Raw genomic sequence first — 18,473 nt, 5'->3', positions numbered from 1 at the left:
TCAATTAGTCCAGCACAATAATTTTACGTCCAATTAATTGTTCCTCCCCGTGTGGACAGGAAGTGAGATGCATCATTTAAGAAAGATGAGATGACATAAACGGGCGTGAGCACCTAAGGGTGATGGGGAATCCTCACTGGACCCCATCCGGGCAGGAATTCCTCACATTCCAGGGTGCCTTCGGGCCCAGCACAGAGCTCCAGAACCCAAGCATCCGGCTAGGGACTGAGCTCTGAGTGCATCCTCGGGCAGTTCAGCCAAAACTAACAGCCTGATGTTACAGAGTAAAAATGCAGCGGAGAGGAGCCGGACCCACAGCACCGACCGGGAAGTGGAAGGCAGCCCGAAGCAGCTGAGCGACAGGGCAGGGGAGGCGGGCGTCCTCCTAACGTTGCCCATTCAGCTGTCAGCATAGCGCCTCGTCTCTTTTTGCTAAGTTTCAAGAGGGAACATACACAACTAGACTGAATCCTATACATTTCGAATGAAAATAAAGTTCTACCCCCGTGTGCCGGGCACGGAGAAGTGAGCCGACTGTAGTTAGCAAGCTGGGGCCGCCTCGGGCATCCCCGCGCCATGACGGGATGTGTAAGTTCCCAGCCCACTGCGAACCCAGGAGTAATCGGTGTCGCGCTCCCTTTGGACTGGAATGAGGTTTGGAGTTTTTTGGTTTTGCTTTTGTTTTTCTTATTCTTCTTCGAAGAGTTACTCAATTCGGTGAGTTCATCCTGAACACTCCCATTTTGCATGGAAATTCAAGCAAGAGGCACTTTTAGAACTGCTCACTCTAACCCCACTTACCCCCAAGAAAGGGCACCTCACCCAGAGCGGCTGTAGGAACAGGACAAGTGACAAGGGTGATGGAGACCTGCACTCAAATGCAAGGGGCTCCAGGACACACTGGGGAACCGAGGAGGGAGATTAAAGCCAGGTGAGACTGCGGACTGGAGGGCAGGGCAGCTCGCCCAGTAATCAGAGGTCACCCAGCAGTGCATTCCCAGGAACTCCCAGGCTGGACAGAGGATCCCAGGGCAGAGGGTGGAAGGGCAGGTAGGAAGCCTGGAGCTTCCGGGTTCCACCCACACTGCTGATGCCTCCCTGGTGAATGGGCCACAAAAAGGGGCTACTACCCCACCTGTGCTGAGCAAGCCCCAGCCTGGGGGGAGCCTTGAGTCTCAGATGATCATGAGCTTGGGGCAACCCCAGCCTGAAGTAGCTCCAAGCTTAGGATAACTCCCAGGCTGGGGCAGCCTCCGGGCTGGAGCCTCACCTCAAAAGTAAGTCATCCTATTATGGGTTTCTTCTCACAGATCTAAGTTACAACTTAGGTCTAGCTGAGGCCTGCCTGGCAAGGGTTCACACCCTGCTAACCTCTCACAGGGCTGGAGGAGGTGCCCTTGCAGGTGTCTGGGGTTCTTCCTTTGCTTTCCCCTGTTCTAGAAAGATAAGAAGGCGTCTCCCAACCTCTGAAATCTGGGGAGGGCGGTGTGTAGTTCTGTATATGCCAGAGCAGGATCCTTACTGCAGCTCCCACCCCAGCGGCTGGAGGGAGGAGGGAGGAGGGAGGAGGGGGTGGAATGGTTGAGGGTGGGGAGGGGTGATATGGGGATGCAGGGCTGGGAAGGGTGTGTGGAGGGAGGGGCGGCGCGTGAAAACCCTCCTGTGAACACGCAAAACTTCCCCTAGCTGCCGCAGCCCACAGGTGGGCACGTGCGTCCCTGGGCTCTCGTCCTTCCCTCACCCCCTACCCAGACCCCAGGGTGCGGATCAGACTCTAAGTTCCCCCAAGGGCTGGCTAATCGGCTCCCCCACCCTCAGCGTAAGGGCCCACGCACTCCATTCCTGCTTCCAGCCTCTCCTCTGATCTGCCGCCCCTACCGGCCCGGAGATCAGAGTCCCCCAGACCCCAGCCCACCCCACCCCCGCGCTGGTGTCCGCCAGGCGGCGCCCTTCGAGGAGCAAACAAGGCTGCGGGCGGCTTCGCGGGGGAAACCAGTCGCCCTCCGGGGAAAGTGACCCCAGATCGCCCCTCGGGAGAGGCCGGTATCCCGGCTGCGAGGGTCTGCGCGCGCGTCTGGCTCAACCCTGCTTTCAACCCGAGAGGAAAAGCCGACGGAGCGGGAGGCGCCCGTCCGGGGCTCCGCAGCCAGACTCGCAGCGCAGGGCTCTCCGCAGGGTCCCCGCCGCCCCTGCCGCCCCGATACCCCCAACCCGGAGGCCGGGGGCCGGCGCCCCGGGCGGCTCACCTTCTCTCCGGTCAGCACGTGCAGCCCCTCGCGCACCTTGGCGAAGGAGCCCTCGCCCAGCTTCCTGCTGCCGATGAGGTAGTTGCCCACGCGCTTGTGGTGCTGGAAGTCGCGGAGCCGCTCGCGGGGCACGCCGCTCACCCAGGCCGGCAGGAAACTTCCCTCGCAGGCCGCCGCCGGCCTGGCCGCGTCCTCGGCGCCGCCGCCGCCCCCGGGCGCCGCCGGCTCGCCCAGGAGCCCGTCCCCCGCCGCCGCCGGCATCGCGCTTGCCCGCTGCCCGCGCCGCTCCGGCTCGGCTCCCGCGGTCGCGGCTCCTCCTCCTAGTCCGGCCCACGCGACTCCCCCGGCTCCTCCCGCCGCCACCCCGGGCCCGGCCCCGCCCGGCCCGCGGCTCCCGCGCCCCGGGCCGCCGCCGAGCGCCGCGCGCAGACAATAGCGGTCGCGCCCCGGCCACAGGGTACCGGGGACCCGCCCACAAGAAGTTCTTCTTCGGGGGGTCGCCCGGGCCCCTTTCGGGACCCCGAGACCCCGCTCGGGGTCCCGTCCGGGCGGCTAGTGACAGTCGCCCCGCTCGGGTGCGCGGGGAACGAGCCGGCTGCGGAGGGGCGGGGGCGCGGTCCGGTGCCCGGCCCCGGAGCCGGGGTGCCTGGTCCCGGAGCCCGGGCGCCTCGGCAGCCTCCGCCCTAGCCGCCGCCGGCTGGCCCGCACGGGCTCGGGACCGGCTCGCTGGCTCCTAGCTGCGCGCCGGGCGGCCGCTCCCGCCCGAGAGCAGCGCGCGGCGGGCTGCAGGCGCCCTCTGGAAGGCAGCAGAAGAAAGCCCCATTCAGTTTGAATTTGCAGAAATTTAATCCGGTCGCGGGCGGCGGGAACAGATGCGAGCTCCACTCTGCAGCCTGTACACTTTCAAATCCCTCGTAGCCCCTCCTTCCCCGCGCGCAACAGCCAAACTCGACCCTCGCCGGAGAGGGGAGGGCCCTGGGAGGGGAGCAGCGGAGCGGGCGGCGGAGCCACCTGAGCGCCGGACGGGGGGGACCTCGCGCTGCCTCGGAGACGCGCGCTCCCGGGCCGCCCAAGTCGCGCCGCCTCCGGCGGCGCCTCTCGCCCGGATTCGGGGCTCGGGCTTTCCTGGACCTTTCGGCGAAGAAAGCCCCCACTACCAGCCGCACCCACCCCGGACCCCGGGCGGGAGGAAGGGAGGGAGGCTCTCTCGAACCCGGTGGACTGTGGGTTAGGTGCCCGGTGTCAAGGCCCGGGCGTGGCACATAGTAGGACCCTCAGGACCCTGGATGGATGGATAGATGGATGGGTGGAAGGAAGGATGGAGAGGTGGCGGGGCGTCTGCCCGGGCTCACACCAGACGGGAATGCTGTGTTGGAGGAGGAGGAGCCGCAACAATACTAGTAGCAGCAGCAACGTAGGAACCAGGGCATTTGCTGCCTCGGCTCGTACGTTTACACCTTCTCTGCTTTCCATTGAAATGATACCGGTGATTGCAGGATGCGATGGACCAGCGCTCCCTGCTCCTGGAGGCTTTTGTTCTGTGCGCGCCCTGACTCTCCTCATCCCTCGTAAACAAGTGCAGCTGCCCTGACGACTCTGATCTTCTCCAGGGTCCCCAGCGTCTTCTCAAACCAAAAATGAGGAATCTCGTGGCAGGGAGGTGGGGGGGGGGGGGGAGGGGGAGGCATTTACAAAATGCTACCTGTTGAGCAGCCAGATAAAAGGCACCAGCGTTTCAAGCATACTTAACCCCTGATATTACAGCATCAGAGTTCCAAGGCAGGATTCGGTCCTCAAGTTCCTTTCACTACTGACTCCGCTGTAAACAATTATGGCACGATCCACGTCAGTGCTCTGAGATCGGGGCGAGGCGGGAAGAGGAGGGGGTGCACAGCAGTCGTTAATCCAGTGTCTTGGGGGCTTTCTGACCCATGTGAAAAGTGACCCAGAGAAACGCCTGTTTTAAGTAGATCTAATTTAAAATATGCTATGATCGACTACTCGCGTCTTATGACTGGGGTTGTTTTCCATCAGTCTCCTCATTGTTCCCTCTTCTCAATATTAAAAATACACTTTCAAATGTTTTTCTTGCTGTGCTTAAGGGACTTCATTACTACCACCCCACCCCCATAATTTCCACAAGGCCAATCCAACGGCTACAATGTCTCCGATTCAATAATGAAATTTTAGGACAGTAAACTGGCGGGAGAAGGGGGCTATGTGACCAGCACTGAGTGAATGTTCAACAAAGATCTGATGGACGAGGAATATGGAGCTCACTTTGGGATCAAAACCATTCTGCATCTTCTTTCTGAAAAGCTTTTAGAGTTTCCCCAGTTAGTAGCCTATGTGTTAATAGAGTATGAATTTCTTTAAATGTTAGGATAAGTAGCTCTGTATGAAAATTTAGAAATTACTTTATTATAGAGTAAGGCAAATGTCAGAGATAGTTCATCAAATTACCTTTATGGCCTAAAAAAAAAAAAAAAGCCAATTCAGGCACAAAAATGATGGAAGATATTTACAATGAAATAGAGATTTTTCTTTCCTTTTAATTATCCTCTCGGGGTGGAGGTCAGGAAAGGGGTGAAGAAGAGAGAAAATCCAGGCCCATTAATTCTTTTTCAAGCCTGATGCCTGGGTTTGATACAAGTTCACTGCTAATTCCATCAGCTGGGATGGATGCCAAAGAGAAGTCCAAATCCTACCCTTCCTGGGCTTAGTAACTGGTTTTTGAACTATAGGTCCTGTTCTCTGAAATGGCCTTGTTTAATAAGGAGTAAGCCCAGAAATTCCTTTATGTAAGACAAATTAGTACACAAAACAATGGACTGCCCTCATGTTCGATAGATACATAGAAAATGTCTTGTTGAAAGTCATAGTCCAGCATTGAAGATTCTCTACTAATTATTCCAAACTATATGTCTTCTCTTCCTGTGGGATGCCTCTAAGCACTACATTTCAGCTGTCTTTATCCAGGATGGGGCTTTCTCACCTCTGCACCTTTTTCTTTTTCTTTTTCTTCTTCTTTTTTTTTTTTTTTTTTTGGCTGCGTAGGGTCTTTTAGTTGCGGCACGCAGAATCTTCCTTGCGGCACGTGGGATCTTTGTCGAGCCACGCAGGATCTTTCATTGCAGCGCTGGCTCTTCGTTGTGATGCGTGGGCTTCTCTCTAGTTGTGGTGTGCGGGTTTTCTCTTCTCTAGTTGTGGTGCACAGGCTCCAGGGCATGTGGGCTCTGTAGTTGTGGCGTGTGGGTTCCAGAGCATGTGGGCACTGTAGTTTAACAACAGTGAGCTGCAAGAGGCTGATCACTCCTCCTTCTCTCTTACTCTATGTCACTCATTCTTCTTAAGTCCTGTATTACTGCCTGTGAATGTCTTTCTTCTCTTTTAGACTCTTTGAGAACAAGAGATTCTATTTGCCCTAGAGCACCTAGCACAGTGCCCTGAGACACGGTCATCATTCAATATATATTTGCATAAATGAAAGCAATCGTGGGACTTCCCTGGTGGTGCAGTGGTTAAGAATCTGCCTGCCAATGTAGATGTCACAGATTCGTTCCCTGGTCAAGGAAGATCCCACATGCCACAGAGCAACTAAGCCCATGCGCCACAACTACTGAGCCTGCACTCTAGAGCCCACGAGCCACAACTACTGAGGCCTGCTTGCCCTAAAGTCCACACGCTGCAATTACTGAGCCCACGCACCGCAACTGCTGAAGCCCACGCGCCACTACTACTGAAGCCCGCACACCTAGAGCCCATGCTCCTCAACAAGAGAAGCCGCTGCAATAAGAAGTCCACGCACCACAATGAAAGGTAGCCCCCGCTCGCCACAACTTGAGACAGCCCGCGCACAGCAACGAAGACCCAATGCAGCCAAAAAATAAATTTAGAAAAAAAAAAAATGAAAGCAATCGTTCACGGATTCTCGAATAAGTGGAGCTTCATTGCTCCAGACAGCAAGATCCCCTCTGTCCTGGTGGAAGACACTTAATAACTTTCTAAAAGTGTTTGCAGTTATATTGTTGGTTCCCTATGGGCAGTCAACAAATATAATTGTTTGTCTTGTCAAAGATGGGCCATTCTCTAATTTAGATGCATTAACCCTTTAAAAAACATTGCCAATTACAGTGGGCTGGAAAGCCGTGAAAAGCTTTCTCAGTTGACTTGTACCAGCTGCCTCCTTCCCGTCTCCTTCTCCATCTCCTCCTTCCATATGGCTGGGAGACTGTCTATGTGCTCCCACAGAACGCCAGCTAGGAGACCCAGCTGGAAGCAGTCAAAGACAATTAGAAGTAATCAGGCTGGCACGGCCAGGAAATGAAAGTTGTCTGGAGGGGGTTAGGGTGGCAGAAGCTGGCTGGTGACTGGAGAAGGAACGGAGAGCAAAGCAAAGAGAGCAGGCATGAAGAAACTTTGCCTGGAAGACATTCTCTGAACTCTATGTGTTAATTCTCCCCAAACAAAGCTTCCAGTAAATCACAGAGGCAGGACTTGAACACGTGTCCCCAGAGTTCATGTGCACCGTTATCTTTTCACAGCACTCAGCTCTTGAATGTGCACAGTGCAAAGGCTGAGGAAGGCGGGGTCCCGCAGTCACAGACCGGGGTGTGGAGGCAACCTAGGCTGGCACTGGAGAGCAGGAAACGTGCAACACCCCGCAGTGATGTCCTTCTCTGAAAATGAATCGTGACTCACCACCTCCCTGTGCCTCAGTCTCTAACATCTGTAACAGTGGGATATTAAGGAAGCGTGAGAATTAAATGAGATGAAAGCATTCAGCCTAGTACCTGGCACTTAGAAACACACGGTGAATTTTAGCTCTCACTCCTTCAATCAATACTGTGACCATCACAACACTAGGAGAAGTCACTCAAGAAGGCCCCAGAATTCCACAAACACAACTACACTTATTACTGAAGAAGCCGATGCATTTTCTCCAGGTTGGATCACTTCCCTGAATCCAGAGTCCTGTGACCAAACCCTCTTCTTCACCAGGATGTCTGAAAGGATCTCAGACTTAAACTGGGCTCAATACACACACACACACACACACACACACACACACACACACACACACACTCACACACACACACACACACCCTGCTCCACTCCTATTCTAGGGTTTCACCCCAACTCACCCCCAAATCTAAGAATCATCCTTTGCTTCCTCTCCCTCCTGAGCCTCATATCCAGTCCCTCAGCAAATGCTATGGGTTCTACTCTCACAACACACCCACATGTGACCATTGCTGGCCACTCTTACCATTGTCACCTTCTTCAAGCGACCATCCTCTCTCTCCTCCTAACTAGTATCCCTTGCTTCCATACCAAAGCCCAAACCATGCCCTAAAAACGGGAATCCTATCACAACACCACTTCCCTTCCCCAAACTGTCCAACAGATCCCCCACCACAGAAAAGATGCCCACGTGCCTTATCCTGGTGCAGCCCCTGCTTCTGTCTTCAGCATCTGGCCTCCCAAGACTCACTAGCTGTGCCTCCCTCCTGCCCCCACTGCAAGCCACCCAGCTCTGTCCCACCTCAGAGCTCTTACCCTTGCTCTTCTCTCTGCCAACGACACGCTTCTCCTAGATCTGCGTGTGGTCTGTCCCTCCCTTCATTCAGGGTTCCGCGCTCTGGATCAGAGAGCAGGGAGACCTCCCCAGGTCCCCTCATTGCCGTCCTCTACCCCCAAACTCTACTCCATATTTCCTTGTGCCATTGGATCAGTAGCTGACAGAAGGGTACACATTCGTTCGTTTGTGCACGTCTCTCTCTCCCTCTAGACTTCAAGATCCATGCAGCCAGCACGTTGGCTGTATCCCCTGTGCATACCCAGCATATTGTAGGAGCTCAGCAACGCCTGTGGAACCCCATCTCAACCCCTGATATGCCCACGCATGGAGTCTGGATGGTGGTACCAAGCCTGCCCTCCTGCGACTGCTTCCCAGCAGCACTGAGCAGATGTCAGGAAGAGGAAGGTGCGTTCTTCCAACAAGATCCTGATGGCTGGCCCCCAGGAGGGCTCGAGTCTTATCGTGGTTGTGCCTCCATCAGGCCCCAAGAGCCAGATGTCATGGCTATTTCAGTAAGAAAAATGTGTCGCCCACCTCACAGCCACACGGGAGCCTGGGCTTTAGGATTGCACGTCTAAGGTTTGGTCCCTTCCTCCAAATTCCAGAGAGAGGCTACTGAGAAGGATTGGAAGTTAAACTATTTTACAGGAAGTGATCATCACATCTACTCCTCTGGACCGTTTCTCCTTGCCTGCACTTCTCCTTGGCAGTCAACACCAAGAGCATCCCCGTGGATTCTGTGGCCCTTCTCCCTCCCTGACCCACACCCCTTCCCCCTCCCTTTACTTCTCTGACCCGTCTCTCTCTGTTCACTCCAGCGAAGCCACACTTCTCCTGCAGTGGGCCCTTTAAGTTATCTATTCCCTGGAATAGCTTTCTCCCAAGTATCTGCAGAGCCGGCCCCCTCACCGTCTTTGGTCTTGGCTCAGAGATCACCGGCTCTGTGAGCCTGTGTCTGACCTCTTCATTTACAGCACAGACATCCCCCCCCAGGCTACCTCTTCCCCTACCCCCCTTCCCCTTCTCTGCTTGATTTTTCTTTCTGGCACTTAACACCATGTGACAGATCATATATTTTCCTTATTTATTTTGTTTACTATCTGTCTCCCTCCCTAGAATGGAGGCTCCATGAGGGCTGGGATTTTTTGTTCAGGGCTCTATGCCAGGCACACAGGAACTACTCAATACAAATCTGTCGTGATTAAATGAATTTGTAATTCACAGGTTCTCCCGTTGCCGAAGAGGGGACCATAATAAATGAGAAAGCTGAAAAGAGAAACACAGCAAAACTGAGTTCTGTTAGAGAAAGCTTACATCAAAAAGAAAGAATTGAAAAAAAAAAATCAATATTCATGCCGCAAAGATAAACCTCCATAACAAGCTCCACATTTGTAGCGTGGCAGGAAAGGAAAGGTTATTATCAGCACTAAGGCTTGAAATACGTGGCCTCCACACACAGGTGCGAACGTCTGTCCATTCCTTGCTGGGAACTGGGCAGAGCCCTGCAGCGTCATCAGGTCTGCAGTGGCACCTGGAGAGTGAGCGCACACAGTGGGGCAACTCTCACATGTGACCTGTAGGTGGAGGGTCGGAGAGTGGAAGGGCGTTCTGGAACTGAGCCCGCTCACCAGTCACGTGTCAGGCACTCTCGCACACATCTCATGGCAGAAGCCTGCTCTGGGCGGTCAGTGGCCAGACTGAGACAACAAGAATCAGGCGCCCCCTGCTGGTTGACTCAGCTCTGCTTTCCCTCCACAGGCCAAGGAGCCACAGACACAGAACACGAGTCTGGAAACAAGAAACTCCCTCACCCGCTGGCTTAGTGACCCTCAGCAGGGCACTTATTATCTCTGACCATCAGTTTTCTCCACCTGCAAAGGGAATAACTCCTTTCTGTCATTCCTAGTTCCCAGGAATGTCCCCTGGATAAAATGAGGCAAATATGCATGAATTTGCCGCGAAAATAGAAGCTATTTTGGTCATTGTTGTCTTAAGTCAAAATGGAAAGCGTCTGGGGCATACATTAGAAATCAATGAATTTAAAATAAAATAGAAAGTGAACGGTTGAAAAGATGTAGTCAGTCAGAGCCTCTTCCTTTCCAGGTGGAGGCTTTCTGGGGAGTATTGACATGGGTAGAGACATCTTCATGCTTTGGACCTACTGTCATAGGTCCATCCACATGCCCCTACCTCAGACCTCCTTTAACGATGATCTTCCCATGTTTTCCTTCCAGACCTCTGATCAACTGACGAAGCCATTTGTCACCGCTGATGAGTCTGTGGGTAGAGATAGTAGAGGAATGACCTATGTTCTCCATCTAGACCGGGTACACCACTGAAGCCACCCATTAGAAGGCATTCGCCTCATTCTTGTCTTTAAGGCCGATCCTGGGGGCAGCCGTAGTGCCACTGTGTATTTTTGCCCAGTACCCTCACACACCAACCAAGAACCAAGCTTGTAAGCTTTTTCCTCCTCCATCAGTGTATCATCAGGGATGCCCCTTCCAAACGTGGCCATAAGTGTGAGCTGATGGAGAGTTGTGGGTGCAAAAAGGGTGCAGGTTATGGAGGTCTGAGCTACCTGCTTATATTGCTTGGCTGGGCCATCAGGCACTGCCCATGCCCCATCCCAGAAGGCTGGACTTGGGCTGGATGATCCAGTTCCAAGAGGCATGGATGGGAGACTTCATTATGGTTCTCAGGAGGCCTCAGTTCCTTGCCACATGGACTTCTCCAAATGGTTCGACTGTCCTCATGACAAGGCAGTTTGCTTCCCGCCAGTGCAGTAGTCTGTAAGAGAAGGCAAGGCAGAAGCCTCAATAACTTTGTTTTTGAGAATTTTATTGAGTCTTAATGGACAATGAAACAGTTTCTATATTTAAGAGATACAACTGGATGGTTTGATATAGTGTATGTACACATTGCAAAATATTCACCACAATCAAGTCAGTTAACATATCCATTAACATATCCACCTCACATAGTTGTTATCTGCATGGTTTCAGAACACTTAAGATCTACCCTTTCAGCGAGTTTCAGCCATACAATAGAATATAGTTAACTATAGTCACATGGTTGTACATTAGGTCTCCAGAACTTATTTATCTTGTGTAACTGAAACTTTGTACCCTTTGACCAACATCTCCTCATATCCCCTTCTCCCAACCCCATTCTACTCTCCATTTCTTTTTTTTTTTTTTTTTTTTTTTTTTTTTTTTGCGGTATGCGGGCCTCTCACTGTTGTGGCCTCTCCCGTTGCGGAGCACAGGCTCCGGACACGCAGGCCTAGCGGCCATGGCTCACGGGCTTAGTTGCTCCGCGGCATGTGGGATCTTCCCGGACCAGGGCACGAACCCGTGTCTCCTGCATCGGCAGGCAGATTCTCAACCACTGCGCCACCAGGGAAGCCCTCCATTTCTTAATTTTATTTATTTTTTAAATTTTTGGCCGTGCCTTGTGGCATATGGGATCTCAGTTCCCCGAGCAGGGATCGAACCTGTACCCCCTGCAGTGGAAGCGCAGAGTCTTAACCACTAGACTGCCAGGGAAGTCCCATCTACTCTCCATTTCTATGAGTTTGACAATTTTAGATTCCACATGTAATTGAGAGCATGCAGTATTTGTCTTTCTGCGTCTGGCTTCTTGCATTTAGCATAATGTCTTCCAGGGTCATCCATGTTCTCACAAATGGCCATATTTCCTTCTTGTTCATGGCTGAATAATACTCCATTGTATCTATACACCACATTTTCTTTATTATTCAACCATGGACAGACATTTAAGTTGTTTCCATACCTTGGCTATTGTGAATACTGCTTCAATGAACATAGGAGTACAGTACAGATATCTCTTCAAGATACTGATTTCATTTCCCTTAGATATACATTCACAAGTGAAAGGGCTGGATCACGTGGTAGTTCTAGTTTAAATTTTTTGAGGAACCTCCACACTGTTCTCCATAGTGGCTGCCCTCATTTACATTCCCACCAATAGTGCAAGAGGGTTCCCTTTTCTGCAAACCCTCTTCAGAATTCCTTATCTTTTGTCTTTATGATAAAAGCCATTCTACCAAGCCATTGTGGTGTTTTATTTTTAACATCTTTATTGGAGTATAATTGCTTTACAATGGTGTGTCAGTTTCTGCTGTATAACAAAGTGAATCAGCTATACATATACATATACATATATCCCCATATCTCCTCCCTCTTGCATCTCCCTCCCTCCCACCCTCCCTATCCCACCCCTCTAGGTGGTCACAAAGCATGGAACTGATCTCCCTGTGCTATGCAGCTGCTTCCCACTAGCTATCTGTTTTACATTTGGTAGTGTATATATGTCCATGCCACTCTCTCACTTAGTCCCATCTTACCCTTCACCCTCCCCATGTCCTCAAGTCCATTTTCTACATCTGTGTATTTATTCCTGTCCTGCCCCTAGGTTCTTTAGAATCTTTTTTTTTTAAGATTCCATATATATGTGTTAGCATACGGTATTGGTTTTTCTCTTTCTGACTTAGTTCACTCTGTGTGACAGACTCTAGGTCCATCCACCTCACTACAAATAACTCAATTTCGTTTCTTTTTTATGGCTGAGTAATATTCCACTGTATATATGTGCCACATCTTCTTTATCCATTCATCTGTCGATGGACACTTAGGTTGCATCCATGTCCTGGCTAATGTAAATAGAGCCGCAATGAACATTGTGGTACATGACTCTTTTTTTTTTTTTTGCAGTACGTGGGCCTATCACTGTTGTGGCCTCTCCCGTTGCAAAGCACAGGCTCTGTATGAACAGGCTCAGCAGCCATGGCTCTCGGGCCCAGCCACTAGGCGGCATGTGGGATCTTCCTGGACCGGGGCACGAACCTGTGTCCCCTGCATTGGCAGGCAGATTCTCAAGCACTGCACCACCAGGGAAGCCCCATGACTCTTTTTGAAGTATGGTTTTCTCAGGGTATATGCCCAGTAGTGGGACTGCTGGGTCGTATAGTAGTTCTATTTTTAGTTTTTTAAGGAAACTCCATACTGTTCTCCATAGTGGCTGTATCCATTTACATTCCTACCAACAGTGCAAGAGGGTTCCCTTTTCTCCACACCTTCTCCAGCATTTATTGTTTGTAGATTTTTTGATGATGGCCATTCTGACTGGTGTAAGGTGATAGCTCACTGTAGTTTTGATTTGCATTTCTCTAACGATTAGTGATGTTGAGCATTCTTTCATGAGTTTGTTGCCAATCTGTATATCTTCTTTGGAGAAATGTCTATTTAGTTCTTCTGCCCATTTTTGGATTGGGTTGTTTGTTTTTTTGATATTGAGCTGTATGAGCTACTTGTATATTTTGGAGATTAATCCTTTGTCAGTTTCTTCCTTTGAAAATAATTTCTCTCATTCCGAAGGTTGTCTTCGTCTTGTTTATTGTTTCCTTTGCTGTGCAAAAGCTTTCCCTTACTCTAGGAGGTGGGTCAAAATGGATCTTCCTGTGATTTATGTCATAGAGTGTTCTGCCTATGTTTTCCTCTAAGACTTTTATAGTGTCTGGCCTTACATTTAGATCTTTAATCCATTTTGAGTTTATTTTTGTGTATGGTGTTAGGGTGTGTTCTACTTTCATTCTTCTACATGTAGCTGTCCAGTTTTCCCAGCACCACTTATTGAAGAGGCTGTCCTTTCTCCATTGTATATTCTTGCCTTCTTTATCAAAGATAACGTGACCATGTGTGCATGGGTTTATCTCTGGGCTTTCTATCCTGTTCCATTGATCGATATTTCTGTTTTTGTGCCAGTACCATACTGTCTTGATTACTGTAGTTTGTAGTATAGTCTGAAGTCAGGGAGCCTGATTCCTCCAGCTCTGTTTTTCTTTCTCAAGATTGCTTGGCTATTCGGGGTCTTTTGTGTTTCCATACAAATTGTGAAACTCCTTGCTCTAGTTCTGTGAAAAATGCCATTGGTAGCTTGATAGGGATTGCATTGAATCATAGATTGCTTTGGGTAGTAGTCATTTTCAAAGTGTTGATTCTTCAAATCTAAAAACATGCTATATCTCTCCATCTGTTTGTATCCTCTTTAATTTCTTTCATCAGTGTCTTATAGTTTTCTGCATACAGGTCTTTTGTCTCCTTAGGTAGGTTTATTCCTAGGTACTTTATTCTTTTTGTTGCAATGGTAAATGGGAACGTTTCCTTAATTTCTCTTTCATATTTTCATCTTTAGTGTATAGGAATGCAAGAGACTCCTGTGCATTAATTTTGTATCCTGATACTTTACCAAATTCATTGATTAGCTCTAGTAGGTTTTTGGTAGTATCTTTAGGATTCTCTATGTATAGTATCATGTCATCTGCAAACAGTGACAGCTTTAGTTCTTCTTTTCCGATTTGGATTCCTTTTATTTCTTTTTCTTCTCTGATTGCCGTGGCTAGGACTTCCAAAACTATGTTGAATAATAGTGGTGAGAGTGGGCAACCTTGTCTTGTTCCAGATCTTAGAGGAAATGGTTTCAGTTTTTCACCATTGAGAATGATGTTGGCTGTGGGTTTCTCATATATGGCCTTTATTATGTTGAGGTAGGTTCCCTCTATGCCTACTTTCTGGAGAGTTTTTATCATAAATGGGTGTTGAATTTCGTCGAAAGCTTTTTCTGCATCTATTGAGATTATCATATGGTTTTTATCCTTCAGTTTGTTAATATGGTGTATCACATTGATTGATTTGCATATATTGAAGAATCCTTCCATTCCTGGGATAAATCCCACTTGATCATCGTGTATGATCCTTTTAATGTGATGTTGGATTCTGTTCTCTAGTGTTTTGTTAAGGATTTTTGCATCTGTGTTCATCAGTGCTATTGGCCAGTAGTTTTCTTTTTTTGTGACATCTTTGTCTGCTTTTGGTATTAGGGTGATGGTGGCCTTGTAGAATGAGTTTGGGAGTGTTCCTCCCTCTGCTATATTTTGGAAGATTTTGAGAAGGACAGGTGTTAGCTCTTCTCTAAATGTCTGATAGAATTTGCCTGTGAAGCCATCTGGTCCTGGGCTTTTGTTTGTTGGAAGATTTTTAATTTTTAATCACTGATTTTTCAATTTCAGTGCTTGTGATCAGTCTGTTTATATTTTCTATTTCTTCCTGGTTCAGTCTTGGAAGATTGTGCTTTTCTAAGAATTTGTCCATCTCTTCCAGATTGTCCATTTTATTGGCATAGAGTTGCTTGTAGTAATCTCTCATGATCCTTTGTATTTCTGCAGTGTCAGTTGTTACTTCTCCTTTTTCATTTCTAATTCTATTGATTTGAGTCTCCTCCCTGTTTTTCTTGATGAGTCTGGCTAATGGTTTATCAATTTTGTTTATCTTCTCAAAGAACAAGCTTTTAGTTTTATTGATCTTTGATATTGTTTCCTTCATTTCTTTTTCATTTATTTCTGATCTGATCTTGATGATTTCTTTCCTTCTGGTAACTTTGGGTTCTTTTGTTCTTCCTTCTTTAATTGCTTTAGGTGTAAGGTTAGGTTGTTTATTTGAGATGTTTCTTGTTCTTTGAGGTAGGATTGTATTGCTATAAACTTCCCTCTTAGAACTGCTTTTGCTGCATCCCATAGGTTTTGGGTCATCAGGTTTTCATTGTCATTTGTTTCTAGGTATTTTTTTATTTCCTCTTTGTTTTCTTCAGTGACCTCTTGGTTATTAAGTAGTGTATTGCTTAGCCTCCATGTGTTTGTATTTTTTACAGATTTCTTCCTGTAATTGATATCTAGCTTCATAGCATTGTGGTCAGAAAAGATACTTGGTACGATTTCAAGGCTTTTTAAATTTCCCAAGGCTTGATTTCTGACACAAGATATGATCTATCCTGGAGAATGTTCCATGAGGACTTGAGAAGAAAGTATATTCTGTTGTTTTTGGATGGAATGTCCTATAAATATCAATTAAGTCCATCTTGTTTAATGTATCATTTAAAGCTTGTGTTTCCTTATTTATTTTCATTGTGGATTATCTGTCCATTGGTGAAAGTGGGGTGTTAAGGTCCCCTACTATGATTGTGTTACTGTTGATTTCTCCTTTTATGGCTGTTAGTATTTGCCTTATGTATTGAGGTGCTCCTATGTTGGGTGCATAAATATTTACAATTGTTATATCTTCTTCTTGGATCGATCCCTTGATCATTATGTAGTGTCCTTCTTTGTCTCTTGTAATAGTCTTTATTTTAGAGTCTATTTTGTCTGATATGAGAATTGCTACTCCAGCTTTTTTCTGATTTCCATTTACATGGAATATATTTTTCCATCCCCTCACTTTCAGTCTGCATGTGTCCCTAGGTCTGAAGCGGGTCTCTTGTAGACAGCATATATACGGGTCTTGTTTTTGTATCCATTCAGCCAGTCTGTGTCTTTTGTTTGGAGCATTTAATCCATTTACATTTAAGGTAATTATCCATATGTATGTTCCTATTAACATTTTCTTAATTGTTTTGGGTTTGTTATTGTAGGTCTTTTCCTTCTCTTGTGTTTCCTGCCTAGAGAAGTTCCTTTAGCATTTGTTGTAAAGCTGGTTTGGTGGTGCTGAATTCTCTCAGCTTTTGCCTGTCTGTAAAGGTTTTAATTTCTCCATCAAATCTGAATGAGAGCCTTGCTGGGTAGAGTAATCTTGGTTGTATGTTTCCCTTTCATCTCTTTAAATATGTCCTGCCACTCCCTTCTGGCTTGCAGAGTTTCTGCTGAAAGATCAGCTGTTAACCTTATGGGGATTCCCTTGTGTGTTATTTGTTGTTTTTCCCTTGCTGCATTTAATATGTTTTCTTTGTATTTAATTTTTGACAGTTTGATGAATATGTGTCTGGGCGTGTTTCTCCTTGGATTTATCTTGTATGGGTCTCTCTGTGCTTCCTGGACTTGATTAACTATTTCCTTTCCCATATTAGGGAAGTTTTCAACTATAATCTCTTCAAATATTTTCTCAGCCCCTTTCTTTTTCTCTTCTTTCTCTGGGACCCCTATAATTCGAATATTGGTGCATTTAATGTGGTCCCAGAGGTCTCTGAGACTGTCTTCAATTCTTCTCATTGTTTTTTCTTTATTCTGCTCTGCAGTAGTTATTTCCACTATTTTATCTTCCAGCTCATTTATCCATCCTTCTGCCTCAGTTATTCTGGTTTTCTAGAGAATTTTTCATTTCCTTTATTGTGTTGTTCATCGTTGTTTGTTTACTCTTTAGTTCTTCTAGGTCCTTTTTGAACGTTTATTGTCTTTTCTTCATTGTATTTCCAGATATGGGAATCATCTTTACTCTCATTACTCTGAATTGTTTTTCAGGTAGACTGCCTATTTCCTCTTCATTTGTTTGGTCTGGTGGGTTTTTACCTTTCTCCTCTATCTGGTGTGTGTTTCTCTGTCTTTTCATTTTGGTTAACTTACTGTGTTTGGGGTCTCCTTTTCACAGGCTGCAGGGTTGTAGTTCCCATTGTTTTGATGTCTGCTCCCAGTAGCTAAGGTTGGTTCAGTGGGTTGTGTAGGCTTCCTGGTGGAGGGGACTAGTGCCTGTGTTCTGTTGGATGAGGCTGGATCTTGTCTTTCTGGTGGGCAGGACCACGTCCGGTGGTGTGTTTTGGGGTGTCTGTGACCTTATTATGATTTTAGGCAGCCTCTCTGATAATGTGTTGTTGTGTTCCTGTCTTGCTAGTTGTTTGGCATAGGGTGTCCAGCACTGTAGATGGATGGTCATTGAGTGGAGCTGGGTCTTAGCATTGAGATGGAGATCTCTGGGAGAGCTTTCACTGTTTGATATTACATAGAGCCAGAAGGTCTCTGGTGGACCAATGTCCTGAACTCGGCTCTCTCACCTCAAAGGCTCAGGCTGGACACCAGGCCAGAGCACCAAGACCCTGTCAGCCACAAGGCTCAGAAGAAAAGGGAGAAAAAGAAAGAAAGAGAGAGACAGAGAGAGAGAGAGAGAGAGAGAGAGAGAGAGAGAGAGAGAGAGAGAGAGGGAGGGAGGGAGGGAGGGAAGGAGGGAGAGAGAGAGAGAGAGAAAGAAAGAAAAAGAAAGAGAGAGAGAAAGAAAGAAAGAAAGAAAGAAAGAAAGAAAGAAAGAAAGAAAGAAAGAAAGAAAGAAAGAAAGAAAGAAAGAAAGAAAGAAAAGAAAGGTATTAAGTAAAAAATAATTATAAAAAATTAAAAAGTAATTTAAAAAAGAAAAAGAAAGAAAGAAGAGAGCAACCAAACCAAAAAACAAATCCACGAATGATAACAAGAGCTAAAAATTATACTAAAAAAAAAAAAAATGGACAGACAGGACCCTAGGACAAATGGTAAAAGCAAAGCTATACAGACAAAATCACACAAAGAAGCATACACATACACACTCACAAAAAGAGAAAAAGGAAAAATATATATATATTTATATATATTTAAAAAAAGAAGAGGAAGAGAGCAACCAAAACAAAAAACAAATGTATCAATGATAATAAACTGTAAATATTAATCTAAGATAAACATAAAACTAGAAACAAATTAGATGCAGAAAGCAAATCCCAAGTCTACAGTTGCTCTCAAAGTCCACTACCTCAATTTGGGATGATTCGTTGTCTATTCAGGTATTCCACAGATGCAGGGTACAGCAAGTTGATTGTGGAGATTTAATCTGCTGCTCCTG

General features: G+C 47.5%; 1 protein-coding gene across 1 annotated transcript in view; it reads right to left on the bottom strand.

Moving 5' to 3' along the window:
• Positions 1–2,522, bottom strand: part of HUNK (hormonally up-regulated Neu-associated kinase) — a 110,678-nt gene extending 108,156 nt beyond the window's left edge. The window contains exon 1 of the mRNA XM_059065651.2: positions 2,247–2,522. Coding sequence (XP_058921634.1) covers positions 2,247–2,507 — 261 coding nt within the window. The 5' untranslated portion in view covers positions 2,508–2,522. The remainder of the gene's footprint in view (positions 1–2,246) is intronic.
• Between the last annotated feature and the right edge of the window lie 15,951 nt (positions 2,523–18,473).

The sequence above is a fragment of the Kogia breviceps genome, chromosome 5, assembly GCF_026419965.1.
Source record: "Kogia breviceps isolate mKogBre1 chromosome 5, mKogBre1 haplotype 1, whole genome shotgun sequence".
Classification (NCBI taxonomy): Eukaryota; Metazoa; Chordata; class Mammalia; order Artiodactyla; family Physeteridae; genus Kogia; species Kogia breviceps.
Note: the sequence above shows the minus strand (reverse complement) of the source record. Positions and strands in the feature narration are given on the sequence as shown.